General features: G+C 36.7%; 1 protein-coding gene across 1 annotated transcript in view; it reads left to right on the top strand.

Annotated features, from left to right (window-relative positions):
- Positions 1-25474, top strand: part of LOC120539182 (putative thiamine transporter SLC35F3) — a 75375-nt gene that overhangs the window by 38113 nt on the left and 11788 nt on the right. Inside the window, exons 2-4 of the mRNA XM_039769014.1 lie at positions 17249-17478; positions 23077-23404; positions 25152-25371. Of these exons, the coding sequence (XP_039624948.1) occupies positions 17249-17478; positions 23077-23404; positions 25152-25371 (778 nt within the window). The remainder of the gene's footprint in view (positions 1-17248; positions 17479-23076; positions 23405-25151; positions 25372-25474) is intronic.

The raw sequence follows: 25474 nt of genomic DNA on the forward strand, positions 1-25474 counted from the left end.
AAGTTTCAGTTATTTATTTAAGGGAAATCTGACCTAGAGCATGGCTATTAAGCACTAGGCATCTTAACAAATTATATATCATTTATTTGTGAGTTTCTTCTTTCAGAAATCATGTGGGTAATACCTCTTGATATTATGTGTCGCTTATGAGAAAATGTCTGATTAAATCACTTTTTATCGACTACACATGCTTATTGTTAAATAAATATATAATGTGTTGGTCACATTCTGACCTGCTGTTCAGAGAGAACTGAGCCCCAACCTATTGCTGATTTTTTATGTCTAAGCAGAGACATTTTATATTTGTGTTTCTTGGGCCCTAAAGGACATCTTTCTGTTTTTGGGTGACCCGGTTGGTACCCCGGCTATTTACCTGAATGCAGTGGTGCACTTCCTGGCCACAGTACATATTCCTATTAGAATATTATAAAAAAATATCAACAATGATGAAAAATGACAGAATTGAATTAGCTATGACAAATGAGGAATGCTGCCTCATTGTTATTGGTAGAGGTAGCCACACTTTCCTTTTTGGTAGCAGTAGGGTACCAAATTTGGTGTGTAATATGTAGCCTTTTTTCATATAATAATTCTCATCCTTTTATCTTTGGATCTTGGCAGTAAAATTTAAATTCTCTCAGTTTCTTTGAACTTTTAAATGCATGAGAAGCACAGTTATAGCTGTTGATGTAATTTTTATTTCTGTGGTGTCATTAGAATAACCTTTCAATTTAATGAACAAAATTCAGATTTAAAAAAACACACAGAACAGATCAAAAACAATATGTTACAGAGACAATCCATGAAACTTGGATCTCAGCCCCACCAATGAAAACACAGACAGCTAAACAATCAGAAAAAGCTATCTAAAAATTCTTTCCTTGTATAGAATGAAGTAGCCAATTAAACAAGTTGAAAAATGTAAGCATACCACATATATATATATATATATATATATATATAGTATATATAATGTCTTGTGCTATTGTGGATTTTTTAATGCTTTCCACAATTGTATGCACATGCTGCTTTTTTGCCCATAGCATTCTTTTCACAGTAATATACAAATCTCCTGTAAAATGTCAGCATTCGTTTCATTCACTGGAAGGGTTTCTTTCAGACTCTTGTATACCACCTTCTGGCAGAAAGACGTAAAATAAAGTCACTACTGCACAATTTTAAATACAATATGTTTTTTTTTTTTTAAATTGCCACAACAACTGAGCTTCCATGCTTAGTTCCCGTGGCCCCAAATACAAACCAGGGGCGGCTGCCCTCTCATGGCCCAGGGGAGGTATAGTCCCTCTCCGGGTCCTTCCAGGCATCCCGGCTGGGCATAGCCCCCTGCTATCCACCACACAACGTTGTTTACATTTTTTTGGAGATGTCCTCATGACCCAGATAGTGAATAGTTGAAGGAAGCTTATTCTATCTCTGAATAAATGTCATATAGCAGTTTTAAGACTGATTTATCATATTATCATGGAAGTTAACCTGTTCATTATTTTGTCTCACCTTATCTATATAGTTATAGCTAACTGTGTATGAATACTAAATATTTTGGATTTATAGCACCCCACATACACAGCTTTATCTGCATGTGGACAGCTGCCTTAAACAAAGTGAGACTTCTGTATTGCTGTTTATATCATCACACATGGTTTATAAGATGTCTGTTAAAGAATGATGTGAAAGTTACAAAGTTCAGATAAATAACAATTCAAAGTTTAAACCAAATGGTGTAAAATACTAAATAAAAATTTCAACTGGTAAAATCATAGCTTGTTGGAGAGCTTACCACAGATCAAATATGGATTGTTTTGAACATTTGCAGACTTTGTAGCAGCCTGTTTATCAGTATTTGACAGTTTAGTCTATTTTAGTGAGTTTAAAAATTTATTGAAAAACATTTTCATTATGGCTTGTTTCTATCACCGCGCACCCAGCAAAGAGACTGCTGTGTGACTTATCCAGCATGATCAGCATTGTCTTTGAAATGGGTGACAACATTTGAATGAAAAACAAATTTGGTAATTTTTACAAAACCTTCCTTAGCTTCCATTTCTTATATGTGTCCTGTCCAAATGCTTTAAGTGTTGCATAAATTAAATAAACTCTACTGCAGAGTGTGTTACATAGATAAAGATCATGGAGAACTCTAGTGTCCATATTTATCAAGCGATCACAGAGTAGGAAAACAGTCCTAACTGGCACAAAAATCTTAGAGTGATGCAAATTTTACCCTATTCTTAGCAGCAGGAGTAAAAGAATGTTATTAATATTAATAATTTAGAAAACTACTCCTAACTTCACAAGGATTTAAAAGAGTTCTTAAACTCTCAGAAGCTGGCATTCAGGCAGACATTGGCACACATATTCTGGGAAAGGCTAAATGTTTTGGAAGCACTGAGCAAAAATGAACTGAATCAAATGATGTAACAAAATCCTGAAGAAATCTTGTAGGTCCACAAATTGTTCCATGTAAGCAAAGAAACACTCAGGCAATTTTACACATTTTGGCCACAGGGAAAATGCAGCTATGCGATAACAATGATTTTGATGTGTCACAACCAACAATTTCTCAAACTTTGAACCAAACTCTGATAGTCTTTACAACACGTTAGGTAATACACATATTTATACATTTCCCCACCACTTCATGTGAGGTGAGCCCAGAAAAGATCAAGAAAGCAGGCATGGACTCTCAAGGCACTGGATAAATCGAGCCTTGCAGAAGATAAGGTGGGAGACGACTGATAGAGACACGCAAATCTGGAAGGGAATTGGGAAAACTGGAGTGAACTCGACTTCAGAAGCGATGCAAGCCATGGCTAGTTTCCAAAACTGTTACTTTACAAGACATTTCCCATGACACTAAACAGCAGAAAGATTCTTCTGAAAGTACGACTGTGAAACATTCAATGTTAAATAAATGTGTCTTTTGCAGAGCTTTACACTTGTTTGGTGTGTACTTCTTAGTCTTACATATTTGTGCTTGTTACAGTATATTCTTGATGTTGTTGCAAAGTGACAACAATTATATACAGCTCAATATCCCACTTTATAATGTTTTCCTTCTTCTTCTCCTACTACTTTGAATAGTATATTATTATTATTTTATCATCTTTGAATGGGATCCTAAGTGTCAGTATCGGAAAACTACAAAATGCCATGACGATTTCCAAGGAAACTACAAAACGCCTTTGTGAGTGCCAGTTTGAGGCTCATGACATCATTCACTGTCAAACATGTACTCCTACTCTAACCTGGGAGCAAAAGTAGGACGGTAGAACATTAGAACAATCTGGACAAGAACAGGCCATTTAGTCCAAGAAAATGTACCGGTCCTAACCATGTAATTCTTCCAAAACAACATTGAGTCTAGTTTTGAAGGTGCCTAAACTTCTATTGTCTACCACACTACTTGTCAACTTCATAAATGATTCTCATGTGCTACTCTGAGGTAGGATGAATTATTTTTCCATGTCAGACATTTAGTGCAATATCTACAAGTATTACTGAGATGCTTGATAAATACAGGAACAATTCTTGGGTAATCCAAGCCTAAAGGTGAAGTTCTCCTAATGAAACATGAACTTGTAGCATTTTCTAAGCATTTCTACCAGAGGGCATTGAAGGCTGAGTTGGAGAATTTCAGCTCTTGTTCTGCTTCCCACGATGAAGGATAGAAAGTGGCTAGACACACAAAATGAGCTTTAGTTTGTTTAAAATTGAACTTTGTTTCTTGATATCCTAGTGATTTCAGCATTGGAACTCTTTGGTTTTCACCTTGGTGTCTTTCTTTACACAAGTTGCTTGTAAGAACTTTGCTTAAATGCCACACTATTAATGTCCAAGAGCAGTAGATAGATAAATAGTAAGGAATGTTACTAATGTGCCTTTGAAGTATACCAGAACAGGCTGAGAGAAAAAAAAACTGAGTCAAAACCAGAGCAGAACTTTGAATTCATTGCACACAAACTAAAGAGATTATTTATACTCTCTTTGTTTGAAATTAATCTGATTTTATTTAATGCTTTAGTCAAAAGCTGCCATGGAAAGCACAACATTAAAGACAATTGCTGTCTCTCCTCTCATTTAATATAAACTTGACATTGATGTGAAATAATTAGTCCTGGCTAAGATATAAACATTGCAGATAGGGAACTCACAAGGAAATTACAAAACATTTGTCAAAAGAATAAATTATGCACATTAGGTTGTAAGGGCTTCTAATCTGATTAAATGACATGGTGATGATAAATCTGTGATGAACTGGAAATTAGTGTCTGTTTCTTGCCAACACCATGAAACTACTCGCGCATATCTTTTAAAAAAAGGAGACTGATTAATTGACTTCTACTTACATTCCTAGGTAGACACAGAAAAATATGAAATATGGGATCTCATTATATCTTAATAGGTTTTACACACAAAAATTAGGACTGCAATTTCAAACCATATCCCTTTTTGGGCACACCACACTAGAAATTTTAACTTTACAACAGAATAAGGAATCATAAGCTTAATTTCTGAAATGAAGCCTTCTAGATATTCCTTAGACCTAATCCCAACAAAGCAATAACAGAAACATATCTATATTATAGTCACAGATGGCTGGAGGGGCAACCCGGCCGGGACACCCGGCACTTCCCCCAGACTTCCTATAAAGCCTCACTCCCTTCCTCTGGAATTGAGCTCTGTTTTGGACTCTGTCTTGTAAACTTTACTTGCTTTCAACTTTTAATTTTGGCAGCCAGGATACAGATTATATGGGTGGCTGCCCCAAACCTTTGCCATGTCTCTTCTTGTCACTATATATATATATATATACTAATAAAAGGCAAAGCCCTCACTGACTCACTCACTCACTCACTCACTCACTCACTCACTCACTCACTCACTGACTGACTAATTCTCCAAGTTCCCATGTAGGTAGAAGACTGAAATTTGGCAGGCTCGTTCCTTACAGCTTACTTACAAAAGTTGGGCAGGTTTCATTTTCAGATTCTACGTGTAATGGTCATAACTGGAACCTATTTTTCTCCATATACTGTAATGGACATTAGCCCGATGACCGTGGGGGGCGGAGCTGCGAGTGACATCATCACGCCTCCCACGTAATCACGTGAACTGGCTATGACCGCAGTACATAGAAAAGAAGAAAGAGCCCTCAAAGAGCGCTGAAAAAAAACGCTGAATACTTTATTTGCGAGATACAAGTTTAATGAGAAGATACGAGGTATAAATGAGACTTTGGATCAGTTTGTAACCGAGTTAAAATTGCTGTAGCGAGAAACTTTTAAGTGCCAAGTCTTAGCTAACATTAAATAATGCCGTGGACATCGCGAGGTCACAAGAGATAGCACAGGCACAGCTCAGAAGCTTCGATGCATGTACTCCGAGTGGCTCACGTGAACTGACTATGAACGCAGTACACAGAGAAAGCAAGATCTCTAAAGAGCATGGAGAGTTTTGCTCACGTGAACGTGTCTGCAAAAAGTGGTGTTTCCTGCACTGCAAAAATACTAAAAAAGTTGGGCAGCCGGCACGCGCATGTGCGCGCGTGTAGCTGTGCTGGCCTTTGAGATGCTGACTGCGCTTCTGCCTTAAGTGAAAGTAAACACTTTTAATTTTTTTCCCCCTTCCCATGAGCTATAGCCCAGACAACTGTAAACAGGGGATCCCATTTCTAGACTGTGGCAAACTAATATTAAGGTGCTTCGCACTTTCTTTTACACGTATACGATTATGAGGTCGTCAGGTCGGATTATGAAGACACGCACAGGAGTGGAGGACCGACAGTGCCATCCCGGACAGTTAATGGCAGGGCCGTCTCTCCAGTCTACACGAGACCCACCGCGACGCTCATATCGTCAGCGAAGACCTCTCTCTACACTATATTAAAGAAAAAGGCAAGTTTCCTTTCTTTACACCTTTTTCCTTTTATCCCAAACCAAAGCCTTTCTCTCTTAACACTGCAGAGGACACAAAAATGATTTTCTTTTAATTGCTGGTAATGCCGGTAAGGCACATTACCACAGGCAGAAATTTGGACGTTCACATAGAAAATGTAATTTCTATACCACAGCCGTCATGTAGCGCCTTTCAAAAGGGATCAACTACCAAGAGATGATCCATATACATTTTAGCTGCTGTTAGTACTACTTACCTATTATGTTATACCGGCTTTAAAATGTAGCTTACCCGAAACCATTCCACTGGTGCTCAGTGTATCTTTACTTCTTAAAACGTTAATGTTTTACTGTCTAATAGCTTATAGACTACATTTTATTTTTTTCCCTTGCACTCAGTGAGCAAGGCCAATGGGTGATCACTTTTATATATATATATATGTATATATATATATGAATGACCTCCAAAGAGCGCTGAGACTTTTGATCACGTGAACATGTCTGCAAAAACTGTGGTCTCCTGCCCTGCAAAACTCGAGCAGCCGGCGCGTAAAAAGTCAAACCTCTGATTAATAAAATTCTCCTTAGATGTTCTGCTGTGTATAATTTTAAACCAATCTTTACCCTATCTCTTCAAACAAAATTTGACAAAAGTGGTCTTTCACCATCTACATAATTATGTTCCTTAAAAGTACCAGTCGGTAGTGTTACACCGTCTTTAAAATGTAGTTTATCCGAAACCACTACAGTAATGCTCAATGTAGCTTTACTTCTTAAAACGTTAATGTTTTACTGTTTAATAACTTATAGACTACATTTTATTATTTTTCCCTTTCACTCAGTGACCAAAGCTATATACACACACATATAGACACATACATATATATATATATATATATACACATACTGTATATATACCTGTGTGTATGTATGTATGTATATGTATGTGTATGTGTGTATATGTATATATATATATATATATACACACACACACACCTATCTACATTATATATACACACACATACATACATACATACATACATACACACACACACACATATATATAATTTGTGTGTGTGTGTATGTATGTACGTATGTGTGTGTATATATGATGTAGATAGGTATGTATATATATATATATATGTGTATATGTAGATATGTATATATGAAGATATGTATGTGTATATATATGTATTTATGTATATATACTATATATATATATATGTATGTATGTATGTATATGTATATGTAGACTCAAACTGATTATAACAGCAGTAATCCAAGCTGTGAGAAATTGCTAAAAAGGAGGCGTTTCAGACGTCATGGTACATTTTCTGATGCAGCTAGACGAAAACAATTTTGTGACGCTGCGGCAAATACACAAAACAATTACTTTGACAATCATGTTATGTTATTTTCAAAATGTTTCTTTTTCTTTTTCTTTACTACTTTAACACACTACTTCTCCGCTGCAAAGCGCGGGTATTTTGCTAGTGTATATATATATATATATATATATATATATATATATATATATATATATATACAGTATATATATATGTGTGTGTGTATATATAGATAGATAGATAGATATAGATATATATATATTGTAAAGGCCAGCCCTGACACAGACAGATGCAGGACACAAGTTCAAGGCATCTGGGCTTTTATTTCTTTTTTCTTCCGTCGTGGAGAACGTCTTCATCGTTTCCACGAGTGCACAACACAGTCCCGAACACAATACCACAAAACAGTAATTCTTTTCTTCTCCTTTTCTCCACTACTTCTCTCTGGCAAGTTTTGTTTCTCTCCTCTTGGCTCTGGCTCCCCAGAGTAGCGGCTGCTGGCTCCTTTTAGAATTCACCCAGAAGTGCTCCACGCACACTGAGTACCACCACAAGATACTGGAGGGACAAAACAAAAACAAGTTATTTGTACCTGAAAAGTGTTAATGAGCTACAATGAGCTAACTTCATTTTTTATGTATTTAAATGTGAATGAGCTGTCATCTTTTCATCTACAGACATTTTGTAATTTGTAATAAAAAGTATTGGGAAGTCCGATTCTAAAGCATGAAAATATTTAGGGCTCCCTGGTAGTTGCATTCTATGAATACAGTCATACTCATGGCTACAAAGAACTTCAATCTTAAAATAACTGATTACACTGTATTCATTTTTATATTTTACAACTGATTCACTATCAACAAACCATGAAAAGACCAAATTGTGTCTTAGCTGTTTTTTGTTGTTTTTTTTTTTAATTTTCAAATGTGCAACAGCATGACATTTCTCTCTCAGCAAATGTATTCCACAAAATGTTGCGTCACCAGTTCTTTTTTGCGTCACCCTCATGGCATTCAGCAGGCCGGTGCTTGAAGAGCTGATTAGGGATGTGTTACAGGCATTCTGAAATAAAAGGAATGTGTCTTATATTCAAGTAAAAGTAGACGACTCTAAAAATGATTCCTAAAAGACATACCCAATATAACAATGCTAAAACAAATAGAAATAGTTCAAACATGTTCTATTTTCTTGCTTTGGGTAAGATTTCTGCTACTGCATTTTAAATAAACTGCAGTTGATTTATATATATTCTTATTATTTCTGATAGGAGCTTATTACAATAATCTAGTTGCCTATTTATCAATATTTTCCAATTATATAAAAAATCAAATGTGTCCTAAGTTTTAATTGAAAAAGCTAGATTCTGTACTTCTAACTTAACCTGCGTCACACATGTGCGCATGGGAGGTAGCTAACTTGAATAAGGGTAATTCCGACCAAGACCAGGATGTAGCAGAGTGCACTGAAACCTTTTTCTCGCTTTTCTACAGACAGTTCACAGGAAATCCTGCCTGGTCCTGATTACATCAAGTCTGCTTCCGATCCCTTTGAAGTCACTTCCGGGTCCGAACTTATGGATGAGGATCCTTCCGAGTCCGGCCCCTCTGATGTCATTTCCGGGCCCAAGCCTATGGATGAAGACCCTTCCGGTTCCAACCCCCCTGATGTCATTTCCTATATTGGCCTTTAAAAGCCTCCATTTGTCCCTTATCCCTTCAGTTCTATTTTGAACTCTGAAGCATGCACCTCAGTGCTATCATTTTTTCAATTTTGCAGCCAGGAAACAATATACGGGTGGTTGCCCCAAACCTTGCTATGGCTCTTGGTCATTTTTGTGACACCTGCAAGGCCAGATGGCCAAGTTTTTTTCATAATTCCTCACTTTTTTACTGCCAACAAAGCTAGAATTTGTGTTTTTCCTTGTTTAGTTTAAGAAAATTCTGTCTCATCCTTTCTGTAATGCTAGTAAGGCATTAAGCAGGGGGTTAAGAGCCTCTGGGACTTAGATAATTATAGCTGTGTGCCATCTGCATAGTAGTTTACCTTATGTTTGGAAATAATGCCTAATGGGAGCAAGTAAAGTGAGAATAATAAAATACCTGGAACTGATTCTTGAGGTGCACCATATGCAATATCACTATTTCTGATGTAAAGTCACCAAGACCTATAAATCAGTTTTTCCATCATGTATGATTGAAACCTGTTTACAGCATTCTCACAAAGTCTGAGTACAGAGAGCACTGAGACCTAGAGCATCAAATGAACTCCTCGAGTCTAAGAGAAGGATGTTATTCACATTAACATTTAACTGTAAGTCACAAACTACTTTGACCAAGGAGATGATTAGATCTAAAAACCTGACTGGTACTTTTAAGGAACATAATTATGGAGATGGTGAAAGACCACTTTTGTCAAATTTTGTTTGAAGAGATAGGGTAAAGATTGGTTTACAATTATACACAGCAGAACATCTAAGGAGAATTTTATTAATCAGAGGTTTGACTTTTACCATTTTAAGTGAATCTGAAGAATTTCAAACTAATGTGTATTTACAGTAACTGTGTTTGATATGATGTGAACCAAGCGGTAAGAGACCTGTCTGAAAAAACCTCAATACAAGGTGCGGCGGGTGGGTGTTTTGAGTTGAGTGATTATACAAACTTCCAGTATATTTATTTTAGTAGAGTTTGGTATATCGGATGGAAGGAGGTTCAACTAACTCTGTTCTTCAAGTTCATATTATATTCAGTCTTGTAATATTCATCTTTCCTATACAAAAAAAAAAACACTGCAGCTTCTTTATGCGTATTTACTGACACTTTGTTAATCCACTCCATAGGTGTTGGAGGGTTCAATACGTAGTCAACAGTTGAAAATAGCACTGTCAGATTTCCAACTCTGTTACTAATAACTGTGGAGAAATAAGATCCATTTTCAGAATATATTGCTGTACATGAGTTCTCAGAATTTGATGGCGTACTGTTAATTTAGTTTTTCACAGCTTTGTAGCACTCTGTTTGCAGTTTACACACTGTTGGAGTTTTCTAAGGAACTATAGTAGAAATTGATTTTTCTAATATGTTTTTCCGGGGTTACTGTGTCAATTGCAGCGTTTAAACTAAATTGTCTATCTGGCTATTTGCTTTACCAACTGCATAAAAAATACACTGAATTCTGTTTGACTGCTGATAATATTAGTAAATGAATCCTCTTAGTTCTAGTTACAAAGGTGATCTGAGATGCCAATGTCCAGGATCTGCTTCATATCAATGTTAAGTTCCTGAAATATGATAAAATCTAACGCATGAACACCTTTGTGTGTTTAATGGGTAATATGCTGATTAAAATAAAAAGATAAACAAGTTTTAAACTCTGCCTTAGAATCATATTGATTATGTATATGAAAACTGAGAATAACCTGCCATTAGAAAATTGTCAAAATTTGATTCACAAATTCTGTTTCTTAACATTATAAATGCATCTTAATTGACTAGGACTGTTCATGATGCCCTCCATGTCTGAGTTGTAAGACCATTATTGTCCATCCATTATCCAACCCACTATATCCTAACTACAGGGTCACAGGGGTCTGCTGGAGCCATTCCCAGCCAACACAGGAAGCCAGGCAGGAAACAGACCCCAAGGAGGGTGCCAGCCCACCACAGGGCACACACACCCACACACCAAGCACTCACTAGGGACAATTTAGGATCGCCAATGCACCTAACTGGCATTTCTTTGGACTGTGGGAGGAAACCGGAGTACCCAGAGGAAACCAACGCAGATACGGGGAGAAAATGCAAACTCCACGCAGAGAGGACCCAGGAAGCGAACCCACAGCGCTACCCACTGTGCCACCATGCCGCCCCGACCATTATTGTAAAAAAAAAATAAAATCAAAGCTGGACCAAAATATGCCTAATAATTACATACTAATTTAAAATTTAGATATTGGGTCAAAAAAAGATAAAATGTAAACCTCTTCAGCCTCCTTGCTCAGGTATTGTGGAGGTTGTCTGCCAGAAATGCTTTGGGCTTGTTATTGAATCTTTATTGATAACAACCATAACATAACAATGTCTGTCAATTTGTTAATAATATTAGCAAATTGTTCACTTGTTGGTCATATAATGAGAAAGACAGAGCTCATATAGGAAAAACTGTAATAATTTTATAAAAGTAAAGGTGAGACATCTTGTGATTTTATAGAGGTTAGTAAGACTGTAGAATTCAATTACCTGCATGAAAAATGACAAAGGTCATGTCATTTTTTTAAGGCTAATAAAGAAAATGTTGTTGCATGCTACATATATCACATGTAATATCATATTTAATGTAAGATCCTTGCAATAATCACTCTTACATTACATGATCAATACAGCACATGGTACACAATAACTACACCATTTTTAAATCAACATTATGGCTTATATAATTGTAGTTCTACTTTATTTTTTCTCAGTGCTGGTAAAGCAGAGGAATGCAGAGGTGTGCAAAGACTTAATGAGCTTATTAGAGTCACTGTTGTGGAACAGAAACTTTGACGTGATAAGTGGTCTGAGTGACCCGCTACATTCTTCTGGAAGTGACAGTGAATTGCATAAGTGTTGCCTTTCATTTAATAACACGTTTCCTGACCAGAGCTATGCAGGACAGTACAGAGTTGATTTGTGGTGTGCAGTTTCAGGCCTACAATTCTGTCTGCTTTCCAAACATCTTGTTGTAGTTTGTATTAGGTGGACAGTAGAATTTTAATTACTGATTACATAGAAAGGGATCAACTGACTGCAGATTTGCATTTGTAGTTAGTAATATTTTACATACAATTCCAAAACAAGGAACAGTCACAGGTGGAATTATATTCTTTTAGCTTGTCCTTATACGTAGGGTTGCCAGACGTCCTTTATATATGAGACATGTCCCATATTTGATCATTTTTTCTCCTGTGCCATACTGACCTTTCAGGGACACCCAAATGTCCCGTATTTAGTTCATTTTTAAATTTCGGAATAAAAATACAGTATATTTTTACTACCTTCTTACGGTACTTAGTTGTAACTTTATAAGTAATTATACTTTCTTTTCTCAGATTCTCTTGATGAAAATAGCCCAAATGTAGCGAGGAAACTAATGTTTGCTGCCTGTTTGTAACTTGTTCAGCTGCTATGGTTGACTGAGGACAACGACACTGTTACCGATTTGCTCTTCAGCTGCGCGGCTGTGCAGTTCTGTATCAGCATTGCAACATACAGTGCAAACAAAGTGTGTTGGTACTACTTGCCATGCCCCACTTTTTTCTAATTGTCTGTATTAAATAATAATAATATTTCTCTGTTGTCTGTATGAAATAAATATTTTCAAATGATTTCACTTTTACCGAATTTTTTTAGCTTGTATTAAATCATTTTCAAATGATTTTACTTTTGTTTTCCTCAAAACCCATTAAAATCCTTGCTTTATGTTTTTAACTTATGTCTCTACTTTTGTATAATATATTGGTCTGGGTGTGTAGGGGGCATGTATAAATTATATGTAGTAATAGTATAGTAATATAGAGAGAGATTTTAAGAGTATCCCAAATTTAAAATTTTCTAATCTGGCAACTCGTGTTCTGTCATTCTTAACTGTTCTGTCCTGCTGAAAGTTGTTTCTTGTGTACTTATACTTATTTTTAGATTTATAAACCTTTTTCTTTCATAATGTGCATCTTTTTTTCATTCTTTGGAAACCATGGTTTGGCACAATAGTTTTAATAATGGCAAGTTGCAGGCTTTGAAAACTTCATCCATCCATTCATCTGTTTTTGTACCCAGTTCATCTAGATCTGGGTTGGGGTAGCTGGAACTCATCAATGGGCAGAGTTTGACACCGATACCTGGGGGCAGACAAACTATAAAAAAAAAAAAATGGATATATGGAGCAACAACTGTACTTCTACATATTTACATCACATCCCAAGTCACATCTCAGAAATTCTTCCTAATTATAAAGTTACAAAGTCACAATAACATGTTTAAAAATTCTGAAAAGTATACAAGTTATGTTATCAATATTCAAATGACAGAAAAGTTATTTTTTGTCTTATCATTGTACTTGTGGCAAAATAAACACATTCTTATTTTTTAAACAAGCAATAAAATATATATACTCAGCAAAAAAAGAAACGTCCCCTTTTCAGGACTGTGTATTTCAACAATAATGTTTTAAAAATCCAAATAACTTTACAGATCTTCATTGTAAAGGGTTTAAACAATGTTTTCCATGCATGTTCAATTAACCATAATCAATTAATTAACATGCACCTGTGGAATGGTCGTTAAGACCTTAACAGCTTACAGAAAGTAGGCATTTAAGGTCACAGTTCTAAAAACGCAGGACACTAAAGAGACTTGTCTACCGACTGTGAAAAACACCCAAAGAAAGATGCCCAGGGTCCCTGCTCATCTGCGTGAACGTGCATTAGGCATGCTGCAGGGAGGCATGAGGACTGCTGATGTGGCTAGGGCAATAAATTGCCATGTCCGCACTGTGAGACGCCTAAGACAGCGCTACAGGGAGACAGGAAGGACAGCTGATCATCCTCGCAGTGGAAGAGCCCGGATCTCAATCCCATTGAGCACGTCTGGGACCTGTTGGATCGCAGGGTGAGGGCTAGGGCCATTCCCCAGAAATGTCCAGGAACTTGCAGGTGCCTTGGTGGAAGAGTGGGGTAACATCTCACAGCAAGAACTGACAAATCTGGTCCAGTCCATGAGGAGGAGATGCACTGCAGATACTGACTGGTACTTTTGATTTTGAGCCTCCCTTAATTCAGGGACACATTGTGAAACATTTTTATTTTATGTCTTATGGTGTTGACTCTTTTAGTGTTCATACAAATATTTACACATTAAGTTTACTGAAAGTAAAAACAGTTGAAAGTCAGAGGACGTTTCTTTTTTTGCTGAGTATATATGGCATCAAGTGGTCTGGATTAGGTTAACTGCAAAAAAACATGCAGGTTAGGTGGAATGCTGAACTCGCACTTGTGTCTATATGTGTGGGTGTTTTCACCCTGCTAGCGCCCTGCCCAGTGATTGTTCTTGCCTTGAGTCCAAAGAGCATCACTACGTCAAAAATTTCAATTTTTTATTTACTTCATCAAAGAGACATTTTTGTTTATTGAATATCTTGTCACATTCGTGTGTGTGATGGGTGACTGAAGTTCGCTCAGACCACCGCACTGCTGTTTATACAGGTGGCATGTTCAAGCATAAGACACTGCCACACAGACTTTGTGGTCATTTTAATATCAGCTTGAGGATCTGTATGCTAACAGGAACAGCAATCTGACTTTCAAAGGATGAAAATACTGAATACAATATATGCAAGTAGAAGAGACCTCTCTCAAGCTGAATCTGAAACAGTAAAGTAATCTGTAATTTATGTAGCACAGAATGTTTCTCAGTTTGTTCTATGGGAAGGTGATGTGCAAGTGAGAGTTACTTAAATAGGATGGATTTAATTATCAAATTTATTGATTATCAACATATTTACATTATCTGTTGCCTTAAAATAATAAAAAAAAAATAAACTTTTGAGGAAAAAGCAACCTTTCATTGGAGATTTAGTAACATAGTGCATCCGTTGGGGTGCCTTGAACCCCCAATTAAGCTGCATCTAAGAACCCAAGAATGCCAGGCACAAGACAGGCATCAGTCCTGGAGTGTGCTTTGTCCTATCACAGGGTACAGTCAGACATGCTCTCACATACATATATCTATGGCTTATGGAATGAAAACCTACCCAAATGGAGAAGAAGGGAAGAAGAGCTGGCAGGAAGGCAAAATCTAGAGTGAGATGGCAACACTAACCACTGTGTCACCTAAGTGGAAGCCTGCAGAAATGCTGTCAATTCTCAACTTATCACAGTACCAATGTTTTGTTGAATCGCAGTGTGCTTGAGCCTTAGAGAAAATTCTGTGTGTTGGATTTTCAGCAGAAATATTTAATATGTGCAATGCATTAATAAACAACTAAAACAACTAACAGTGGCCAGTTCCCTGTAGGTAAAGGAAGGGGGTGGGCAACTGCCTCAGTTGTGTGCCTGGTTTTTGCATAAAGCAGGGAAGATCATGAGACTGACCAACAACACCATGAAACAGCAGCGAATTATGGATATTTTATTGCTTGGAGTTTTCAATTTATTGATAAGTCTACATCACCTATGGTCATGGGCTTTTGGAACTGATGAAAAGAATGAGATCATGAGTACAAGTACCCAATTCCTGCTCAGACATGCTAGCCATAATGTCTATGATAGTTTGAGGAGCTCAGCAATATTGGAGGACTTAGTAGGGCCAGTGGTTTGGTTGTGTTGTTAAGAATCTCCTACACCTTAAACTGGGGTTTACCATCTTAGTCCATTAGGAGAAAATACTTCATGGCACGCTAAAGGAATTAATTCTCTCAAATAACATGGGAGCATCTGATAATTTCCAGGAAAATGAGGTGGAGAAAGTTGCTAGGAATGGGTTTGGCTGGTCGGTCCTTCTTGGCATTTTACAATTATGACTCTCACAAGGTAAAGCAGGATGAAAATGATAATAATAAACCTGAGTTTCAGATTTGAAAATATGATAGGCATTGTTCAAATAAAGAATCACTTCATTTCTGAAACCACTAAATCCTAATTACGTAGAATAATAAAGAACTATAGCCAAATTAAACCCAGGGTAGTAATTCTTAGCCATCACTGGATGCACATGTACAATTGCAAAGAGAGTCAATTTATAATGATTTATGATGTAATTTCTTTTTTAAATTTATGTGTGTTTCCAGCAGTTTTTAAAGTTAGTCACACTATTTATGCATTTTTAAGAGTTTTGATTTATGTGAGACATTTAAGATAAGATTCGGCAATCTTGTTAAGAGACAGGTCATTTTTCTTTCTCATATAAAGCACTTTTCTTTTTCTCAATATGCAATATACAGTTGTCATTTAATCAGCAAGCAATTCAGTTCTGGTCACCTTTAGGTTGAATGAACAAATTAATTTTCTATCCACCTCATATTAAGATCTATCCTTCAACATATTAATCCCATTCCCACTCGACTGAGAATAAATAGATACATGCTGTGATGGGCATTGACTCCACATGACACTAAAATAAGATTAAGCAGGTTCACTAAATTGATGGATGGATGGATAGATGGATGCATGGATGAGTCATTCAACAGATATTTAAAAAGTTGTGCAATCCAGATATTTCCTATATTCATCACAATACAATTTTTCAAGAATAGCAATAAACATCATAGTGTTAAAAATTGCAGATTGATAAGCAAAGTGAAAACTTCACTCTTAATAGGTCAATTTTTTTAAGAAAAAAAATATTTTTTATTCCTTAAATTTTACAAAATATGCAACTAATCAATTTCTAAACATTTATGAACATGATCTGCATGATAATTTTGAACTGTATGATATCATTCAAGGCACCCAATTGCAACACTGTTTGCAATACATGTTGCACTGGGTGTTATTTTTCTGCCTGTTACTACAAACCATAGTACATAGCCTGGCTTTTTCTTCTTATTTTCACAGGTGGCTGGAAAATGATATTCAGTTAACCTGCTTGGCAAGCGAGAGTGATGGTCTAAATTTGTTGTTGTGCTGTAAACAGCCCTCTGAGGTTCTTGAGCCTCAGTTTATCTTAGGCTCTTTGCTACCATCTAGTGGAGAAAACTAAGCAGCTCATAGAAGAAAATATTTTTCAGTGTTTAGGACTCGTTTCAGTCTACTCCTTAATGTAGAGTTCTATTGACGCCTACTTTAAAGAGTTAAGAAATTTAAGCTGATATACTGAAATACATTTTTAACATGCTTTTCAAAATTCTTCTGTTGTTTCTTCCTGTTATCTCTTGTCACCCTAACAAAAGCAAACACTAAATATAATTCAGATCAGATATTCTTATTTTTCTACTATTTTTTTCTGTGTTCCATAGGCCCGGCATGAGACGGCTGTCAGATCACAGCCCACGAAGACTCTCTGACATCAGCTCACAGTTGCGTCAGCTTCGGTATCTAACTGTTGAGGATCCCATCAAGGAAGAGCTGAAATCATCTCGTTCTTTTCTAGATGTCAACAGTGCACTCAATGATTTATCTACTGTAGAGGTGCGCATCCTCCGAATTACAGGGTATTATCGTCATAGCCCCTGGAGCCCAGATGCTTGTAAGTATCTATCTATCTATCTATCTATCTATCTATCTATCTATCTATCTATCTATCTATCTATCTATCTATCTATCTATCTATCTATCTATCTATCTATCTATCACATTTTCATAGTGAATCTCATCTCGGTGTCTTTTAGTGGCACAGTAAAGTATAGCAGAATAACAATTGTTATTAAATTGCAAGTAAATTAAATGACTCAAACAAAGTTGGACAGTCATAGTGGTGATTTAATTTACCTTCTTGTTATTGAAATTTCAAACTACACAGAAAAGGCAGTATTTACAGGGAAATATAATACAGAAATAGAAAATGAATTGTTTTAGTCAAACATGAGAATTTTAATTTTGATTGGAATCGAAAAGAGGAAACCTAAGAAGCCTAAAGAACAAGTATGGAAAGAGACTTCCAAAGAATTGTGAATGTTCCCCAAGAATGACGCAGATTTAAGAATCTTTGGATCTTGATTCAGGAGTCCTAGATGAAGCCTTTTCTAGGTGTATTAAGGTTTTAGGATATAGATCAGTAGGCTGGAATATTAGAATTACAGTCTTATCATCTTATTCAATGTATTTAATGAAGAAATAAGATGAACATAATATACACAAGACCGGACAGCTTACAGTAAAGCTGGTGCACATCACATTTTTGACCAGTGTTCAAAGACTTCATACAGCAGTAACAAAATATTAATTTCAAAACCTACTCAACCAATAGCCAGCATGGTTTGTTAATTAGTTTTTCTAAAAACAGTTTATTGTATTTAAACAATAAATAAGTTTATTTAATTATCCTTCCATCCATTATCAACCAGGTTTATTTGATTTCAGGGTCATGGTGGGGCAGGAGCCTACCCTGGCAGCACTGAGTTCAAGGCAAGGACCAACTGTGGATGGGGTGCCAGTCCATCAAGTGTACACACTCTGTCATACCCACCACCACTTAAACAGGTGACAATTTAGAGTTGACCTAACCTGGGACTCTCACAGTGCACAAAATTAACTAAAAATGGTGTATTTATTAACAAAACTAAACATTATCACATGAAAAGCACATAGAGTAACACAACATACAATTTAAAAAGAAATGTATAAGCCTGTTACCACTCTGAATCTACCTCCAGATCTTGCACCCTATCTACCTGCTGGAGTGTCCCGATCACTTCACCGCCATACTAAAAAACTCTCCTTCTCAATTCCTAATCATTGGTAGTCAGCGCTCATACACACAAACATGCCCTTATAACTAAAGTCAAAATCGATTAATTTTGTCAGAGCTGGTCATGGACTAGTTTGAATGAGATGCTAGGCATGTCACAAAACACAACCAGCGTCACACGACTGCTTCACCAACCGCCTTGCTAAGTAAATGAAGGCTACAACTAAAAAATAACTGGAAAAGTCACGTAATGTGTCATGGCCTTTGCTCCTCTGGATAAAATGGCTGTAGTCTGCACTCTGAATCCAGCTGGCTGAGTTCTTGTCCAGCAGCTGTGAGTGAGAACATGCAACTGAGGGGTGTGATCACAGTGAATTTCTTGATGGCGACACTCTCATACTTCCTTCAGACCCTGACCTAACTAATTTAGGGACAGCCTGGTCCCTAACATTTCATTGTGAGACTGTGTGCTCTCTAGTGGCAAGAAGGTGTTGTCCCGTGTTGTTGCATTTCCTTCCTGATGTCAGTCAGTGTAATCAGAATATAAGTTTATATGTTTAATATGTCACTGTGCTCTATACAAAAAATACCTTATAAATCTGCTTCTTTCTCACACCTACAGCTAAAGGTCAAATTTAGCACACAGGGGCTCATCATTTAGAACTGCTAGGCAAGCATTAGTAGACATGAAAGGGACAACTACGAAAATGGGCATTGTACTATTTCATTGTGCATAAAAATTGAATCCTCTCTTTGCCTTGTTTGGAATGGCATAATTTACCTAAGTACATTGCCAGACACACCGGTGAAGCCGATGGACGGATGGAAGATTACGTCATCCGATCCTGAAAATACCTTCCAGCGCAGCGATGAAAATGGTAGACTCTCACATGGGCTTGTCATTGGCTTCCTTCGTCTGTAGTGCCGCATAAATTGTCATTAAAGAAAGCTAAGTTATTTTCTCTTATGTGATTTCTTACCACTGTATCACTATGTGAGGGATATCACCTTTTTACATTATATCTATATAGTTTATAGGTTACTTAAAATGCCGCAATAACTTATTCCAACCAGGGAGCAAGCGCCCCCTGCTGGATACAGTCAGGCAACTCTAGCCACTGCTCTGACACCTGCTCTTACGTGCCTTGGGGAAATATTACATTTTATACTCCCATTGTGCTCATCTCTCCAACAAATTCTGGTGTCCCTGCATATTTCTCCTTCCAGAGTACTTGGTATACAAATACAGCTTACTGCTCCCTAAGAGCAGCTCCATGCATTCCCCCGCTTTTCCTATACACTCTTCTCATGCCAGTGTGGCTCACTCTTGCCCTTGGACGCTCTCAGCAAGACCTAGCTATAGCTCTGTGCCAGCCTGATTTGGACTTGCAGCGTGGCACCCCATCACAATGGTTAAACAATTTAGCAGCATTCACCTTGTTCTAATATTTCGTTATTCTAATTTTGACACAAATTGTAATGAATGACCATAAATGCAATATAAATGGCATCACTGTAGCAAGCAAACACAAGAATTTTACAGTATTGCTAGCACGACCTCTATAAGTTAATTATGTGAATGTGTAATGATTCACTGTGTTTTGGGGTCTTCATAGTGGCTAATAACTGTTTCTGGCTCTAATAAATGATGTCATAAAATGCACACACTGCCTGCGTTCTCTTATTCAAAACCTCTTCAGGCTATCAGGCTCTGGCCAATCATCGTGATCTATTGCTAGATAGCAGTGGGCTGCTAAATGATTTCTGAGTCACCACTAGTATAAATCCAAGCTTCTGAACAGCAATACACTTGTAGAGCTATGTGTACAGCTCATTTTATGTATTTCCAAATTTTGTTTCTTTGTTTTGAAACCTTTCTTTGTTTTCTCAAGCAGGGTTTAGATTTAAATGTACCTGAGAGATCTTTGACTGAATCCTTGTCACTTGTCTAATTCAAAATAAGTTGCTTTTTCTGATTCAAAAAAGACAACAATAATCCAACACATGCCATAAAAACTGCATCTGCTGTTCTTCTGAAAGTGCAAATAATGTTTACTGCTGGAGCAAATTAAGCCTTAACTTGTTTTTGGTGAATCAGCTATTGCAGGCATGTCTTTACTGGACAAAGTAAATCGGTGATTGAACATAACATTCTCAAACCCATCTGAGTCTGGCAGCACTGAGTATGAGGCAAGAATCAACCCTGAATGGGGTGCCAGTCCATTGTTGGAATCAACTAATTATTTTCTAAACAATCTATGAGACCTTATTAATCACAATGCCGTGATACAGGTTTGGAAGACTCTATAATACAGATAATACTGAAACTTGTCAGATCCTAAAATAACATTCATGTTAATGACAGCTCTGCTTCTTTTGGCTCTCCAACTCCAAATCCTCCACCCCGGCTGCTGAAACAAGGTAGAGTGTCTTCTAAGCCCCTAATCAGCAAGGTAGTTTGCTGGATTATCTTGCTATATTGATCAAAGAAAGCCTTTCTCGGGCTGACTATAAAACGCTGTAAATGCCGAAGAGTAGACGCTGCAACACAAAACACAAGAGAAGCAGAAGAAGCCATGCAAAAGTTCACAGCAAAGGTTTTCCCGGCCTCGGCTTGTGACACGCCAGTTTTGTCTCTTGCTGGTCCCCAAGGTAATGGTTGCTATTTTGTATTAGATCCTGTGAAATTCATTAGCTAGATATACGGGAATAGAGCCAACCGATTCTTCAGGTGCTGCAGGAAGCTTAGTATAACTGAAAACAGGATACGAGCAAGAAGGTCCTAGTTAATATCTGTGGGCAAGCTCAATAGGAGAAGAATACAGCCTGCAAATTTAACAAAACCCACTAGAGCAAAAATTGAAATATGTTCTGTACAATGTAATGGCAAGGGGCTTCAGAAACAGCAGATAATTTATATATTAGAAATAGAAATCACTCTTATTTATTTTTGGGTTTATCCAAGGTGACTCACTACATACAGTAGTTGACATTACAGTGCAGAGTTTTTACAGTGAGAGCACAAATGTGTTAAATGAGTCAGACAGTAAGGCCGAGCCTGAATCTCAAAGTTTAAAGTCCAGCACCATAGCCACTTCATCCATATATTAGCAAAACTCAAAATACTACTAATATTTCAAATAACAGAGAGTATTACCAATATTAGAAACATTCATTATTACGAGATATTTTCTGTTGTATGAAATTGAAAAAAGTGACTGTGATATTCATCCTTTTCTGTATTTACCATTTTTGACTAAGATATCTAAAAATACTCCTTACACCATGAACATACTTGATTATATTATAGTGTTCCTGAGTAAAATTCATCATCAAGATTTTCAGAATATTTTGAGAAAGTAGTATGTTTAAAACTAATCTTGTCTTTAAAATGGACAGAATTAGTTTGTATTGTTTGCTTCATTTTCAGATATTTGTCCCTAAGTATTTATTCAACATGAAAAACTAATAATTCTTCCTTGTTCTTCTTTCAAAAGCAGATGAATTTTATAATGGTAAATCTGTGGATTTAAACTTTAGATCAATAGCACCCTCTAGTGATACCAAAACACAATTCCACTATTTTGGTCCACCAATATTTGAGCTCATTAAGTGGTCTCAGTTGTCACTTTGAAGTTTACAAGCTTCTCTGTGTTTCTGTATACATTTTAATAGGATGCTGTACCTTTTATCATTGTCACAGATTTCCTTTACACATTGTGTTTAGTCGTTCATTTTAAATCTCTGAAAACTCTAATGTTAGCAGAGATTAATTTTGTTCCAGTTTTAGAGAGTGCATTTTCCACATTAAAGCACAGAGGGATGTCACCAATGCCCCACCTGATTTAATTGCTTAAAATTGTGAAAGGAATTAATACAGTGGATCAAAACTGTTACTTTAAAATGAGTTCAACAAGAACATGGGGACACAGTTGGAATCTTGTTAAGGATTAATTTCGCACTGACGTTTCTAAGTTTTTCTTCACACAGAGAACCATTGACACATGGAAAAAGTTATTAAGTAGCATGGTAGGCAGTTGGACTTCAGGGACCTTCAAAGCTACACTTGATGTTATTTTGGAAGAATTAAGTGGATAGAACTAGAGAGCTTTGCTGGGCTGAATGACCTGTTCTCATCTGGAGTGTTCTAATGGTCTAAGGACATATCAGTTATTTGCTGTTTTCAGGCCCTGGGAAACAGTACATGAGCCTTCTTGTTAGACTGTAAAACTGACTACTTAATTTTACATCATTTTCTGTTGATATTACAATGCAGTATATCCTTGAACTCTTAATGGTTTCTAAGTGAAAGGAAATATGGATTTTAATTTCAGACAGCTTGCATCAGCAGTGGTATATTTGATATGCAGTTTTGCTCAGGGTGATATTACTCACTGCAGCTTCAGCTGATCCCAAGTTTTACATTGTCCTTTGCAGTTGACTTCCAGCGGGAGAAGCGCACGCAGTCCATCTCCTTGACAACGGCTGAAGAATCAGAAAGTAGCGAGAATTCTTCAAAGCAATGCTGCCATCGGTGCCCTCTAGTGGTCCTGAGGAAGCTGGCATGTGGTGTGGCACTGGCTTGCAGTGTGGCCGTCTCCTGGGCAGGGACCACTCACACTGCTAAGATGACCCTCACCAGCATCAATGCTCCATTTTTTTTGACCTGGTTTGCTACCACGTGGAATGTCTTCTTTTTTCCTTTATATTATTTGGGGCATATATGCAAGTCTAAAAAGAGACAGACTCCTCTTAAAAGATTCAGGTAATTAATACAGAATGGATTTAATGACACATACACAATTACTGTATAAAGACTGGGGAAGGGATAGACAGGAAACTTAGAATTGTATATAAATATGGAGTTGAGGACTAAGGCAGTCCTTGATGGAATACTAGTCCACCCTCACACCTACATTTAGTTATGTAGGGCCAATTTAGTAATAATAATAATTTTTATTTATTTAGCACCTTTCCTTAGAGCTATCAAGCCCCTTACATGCAGGCAGTAAGGTGTAGAGACTAAGGCTGCTGGTTCAGTCCAACGTGTGACTATGAGCGAGCCACCAATTCTGCCTGTGCATCAACTGTACAAGGATACACAGTAAATAAACAGTTATGCTTCTTGTAAACTGACTTGGAATGGTGTTACTATAAATAATTGCTATATAAAATTAAAGTTGTTTGTGCCTATTTGTAAATGCATTCCTTTAATACTTTGCTAAGCATATGCTTGCTCCTGTGTTGGATCTTATGCCCTTTGGCCAAACTATAACTTTATGCGAAGGATCAAGACTATCAATCCATCCATTTCCATGCCTGCTTATTCCAAGTCAGGACGGCATGAGGTTTCCACCTATCTTGAGATGATTGGTTACAAGACAACAAGAATCAACTGTGGACAGGGCAATAACAGATGTAATGGTTTCTAAAAATTGGATGGAAGGACAAATTCAACACAGCAAAACTAATTATAAAAATAATATAGCCCACTTGGGAGCTGCTTACGTATGGCTGCTACACGAGCATATCGAGGCACTGAAACACCATCCTGGACAGAAGTGCATCTTAAAGGGCCACTTACTTGTCACTTTTTGCAGATGCCATTGAAATACTTCCCAACAATTTAGACTCCCATTAATCAGGATTGTTATGCTTCCAATAGCCGCCATAGGACATCTGCAGTCTAGACTGAGCATTCTTTAAACATTCAATTCAATTCAATTTATTTGTATACAGTGCTTTTCACTGAGTACAGGCTTGGAGCACTGTAACAAGTTCACAGGTAAAATTCAATTAAAAACCTTACAAATTACTTGTTACATAATATTCCAAAGAAGCTCTCACCAGACTATGCCTACAGAGATTTATTTACTTTCTTTTGTGAAAAGTTTTAAAGTTTTGTTTACAGTATGATAATGAGAAATATGAGTAGAGTATTTCTTTTTATGAAATGTTTTTTTTTCTACTCTTAATGCGCTTGAGGGTTTATCCACCATACCCTAGATAAACTATCACTTAGTTAAATCAGCTTTGGATGTCTAATCCTATGTCTTAATCCTATTGTGCAATACAAAGCCAAGTCTTAAAATGTCTAATTAAATTTTGTAATTCCATAGGGTTATTTAAATAATGTACTAACAAAAACAAACAAAAAAAACAACTTATATATTGCCTAATGTATGTAGTATGCTTCCAATGGGTAATTTATAATTTAAAAAATGATAATCAAATATTTAAAAATGAAATCATGGCCTTAAAGAAATAAAAAACTTTTATGACTGTAAGTGAGGAAATACAAAAAAAAAGTTCACAAATGCCTGTAAAAATCAGATATACACATGGGAGTGGTACTTTGTTGTCTTATCAATTTTTATCATGTCTGTATATAACCCTTTAATAAGAAACAAAATAATCCATGTGAACTTTACAAAGCCTTTAGGTTCAAAAAATAGAACATTTCTTAAAGGATTTTCAAATGTGTTTCATACTGCTGTTGCTTCTTTTTTCAGAGAATGCAGCCAATTTCTCGGTGAGGACGGTTTTACCTTACGCGTATTCTGGAGGCGCACAGCTCCTTTCTGTCTCTTATGGGTCCTCACCAATTACTTCTACTTACTTGCATTGTGGCGTATCAGCCCAAGTGATGCCAGTGCCATATTCTGTTGTAATAAGGCATTTGTCTTCCTTCTGTCCTGGATTATCCTTAAGGACCGTTTCATGGGTGTACGGGTAAGTGTACATGTAGTGTATAGTTTATAGCACATATTAAACATACTGTTACTATAGCTTCTTCTGCCATTGCTAGAACAGATTCTCAAAAAGTGGTCTATTC

This window comes from Polypterus senegalus, chromosome 11 (genome assembly GCF_016835505.1).
Source record: "Polypterus senegalus isolate Bchr_013 chromosome 11, ASM1683550v1, whole genome shotgun sequence".
NCBI lineage: Eukaryota > Metazoa > Chordata > Cladistia > Polypteriformes > Polypteridae > Polypterus > Polypterus senegalus.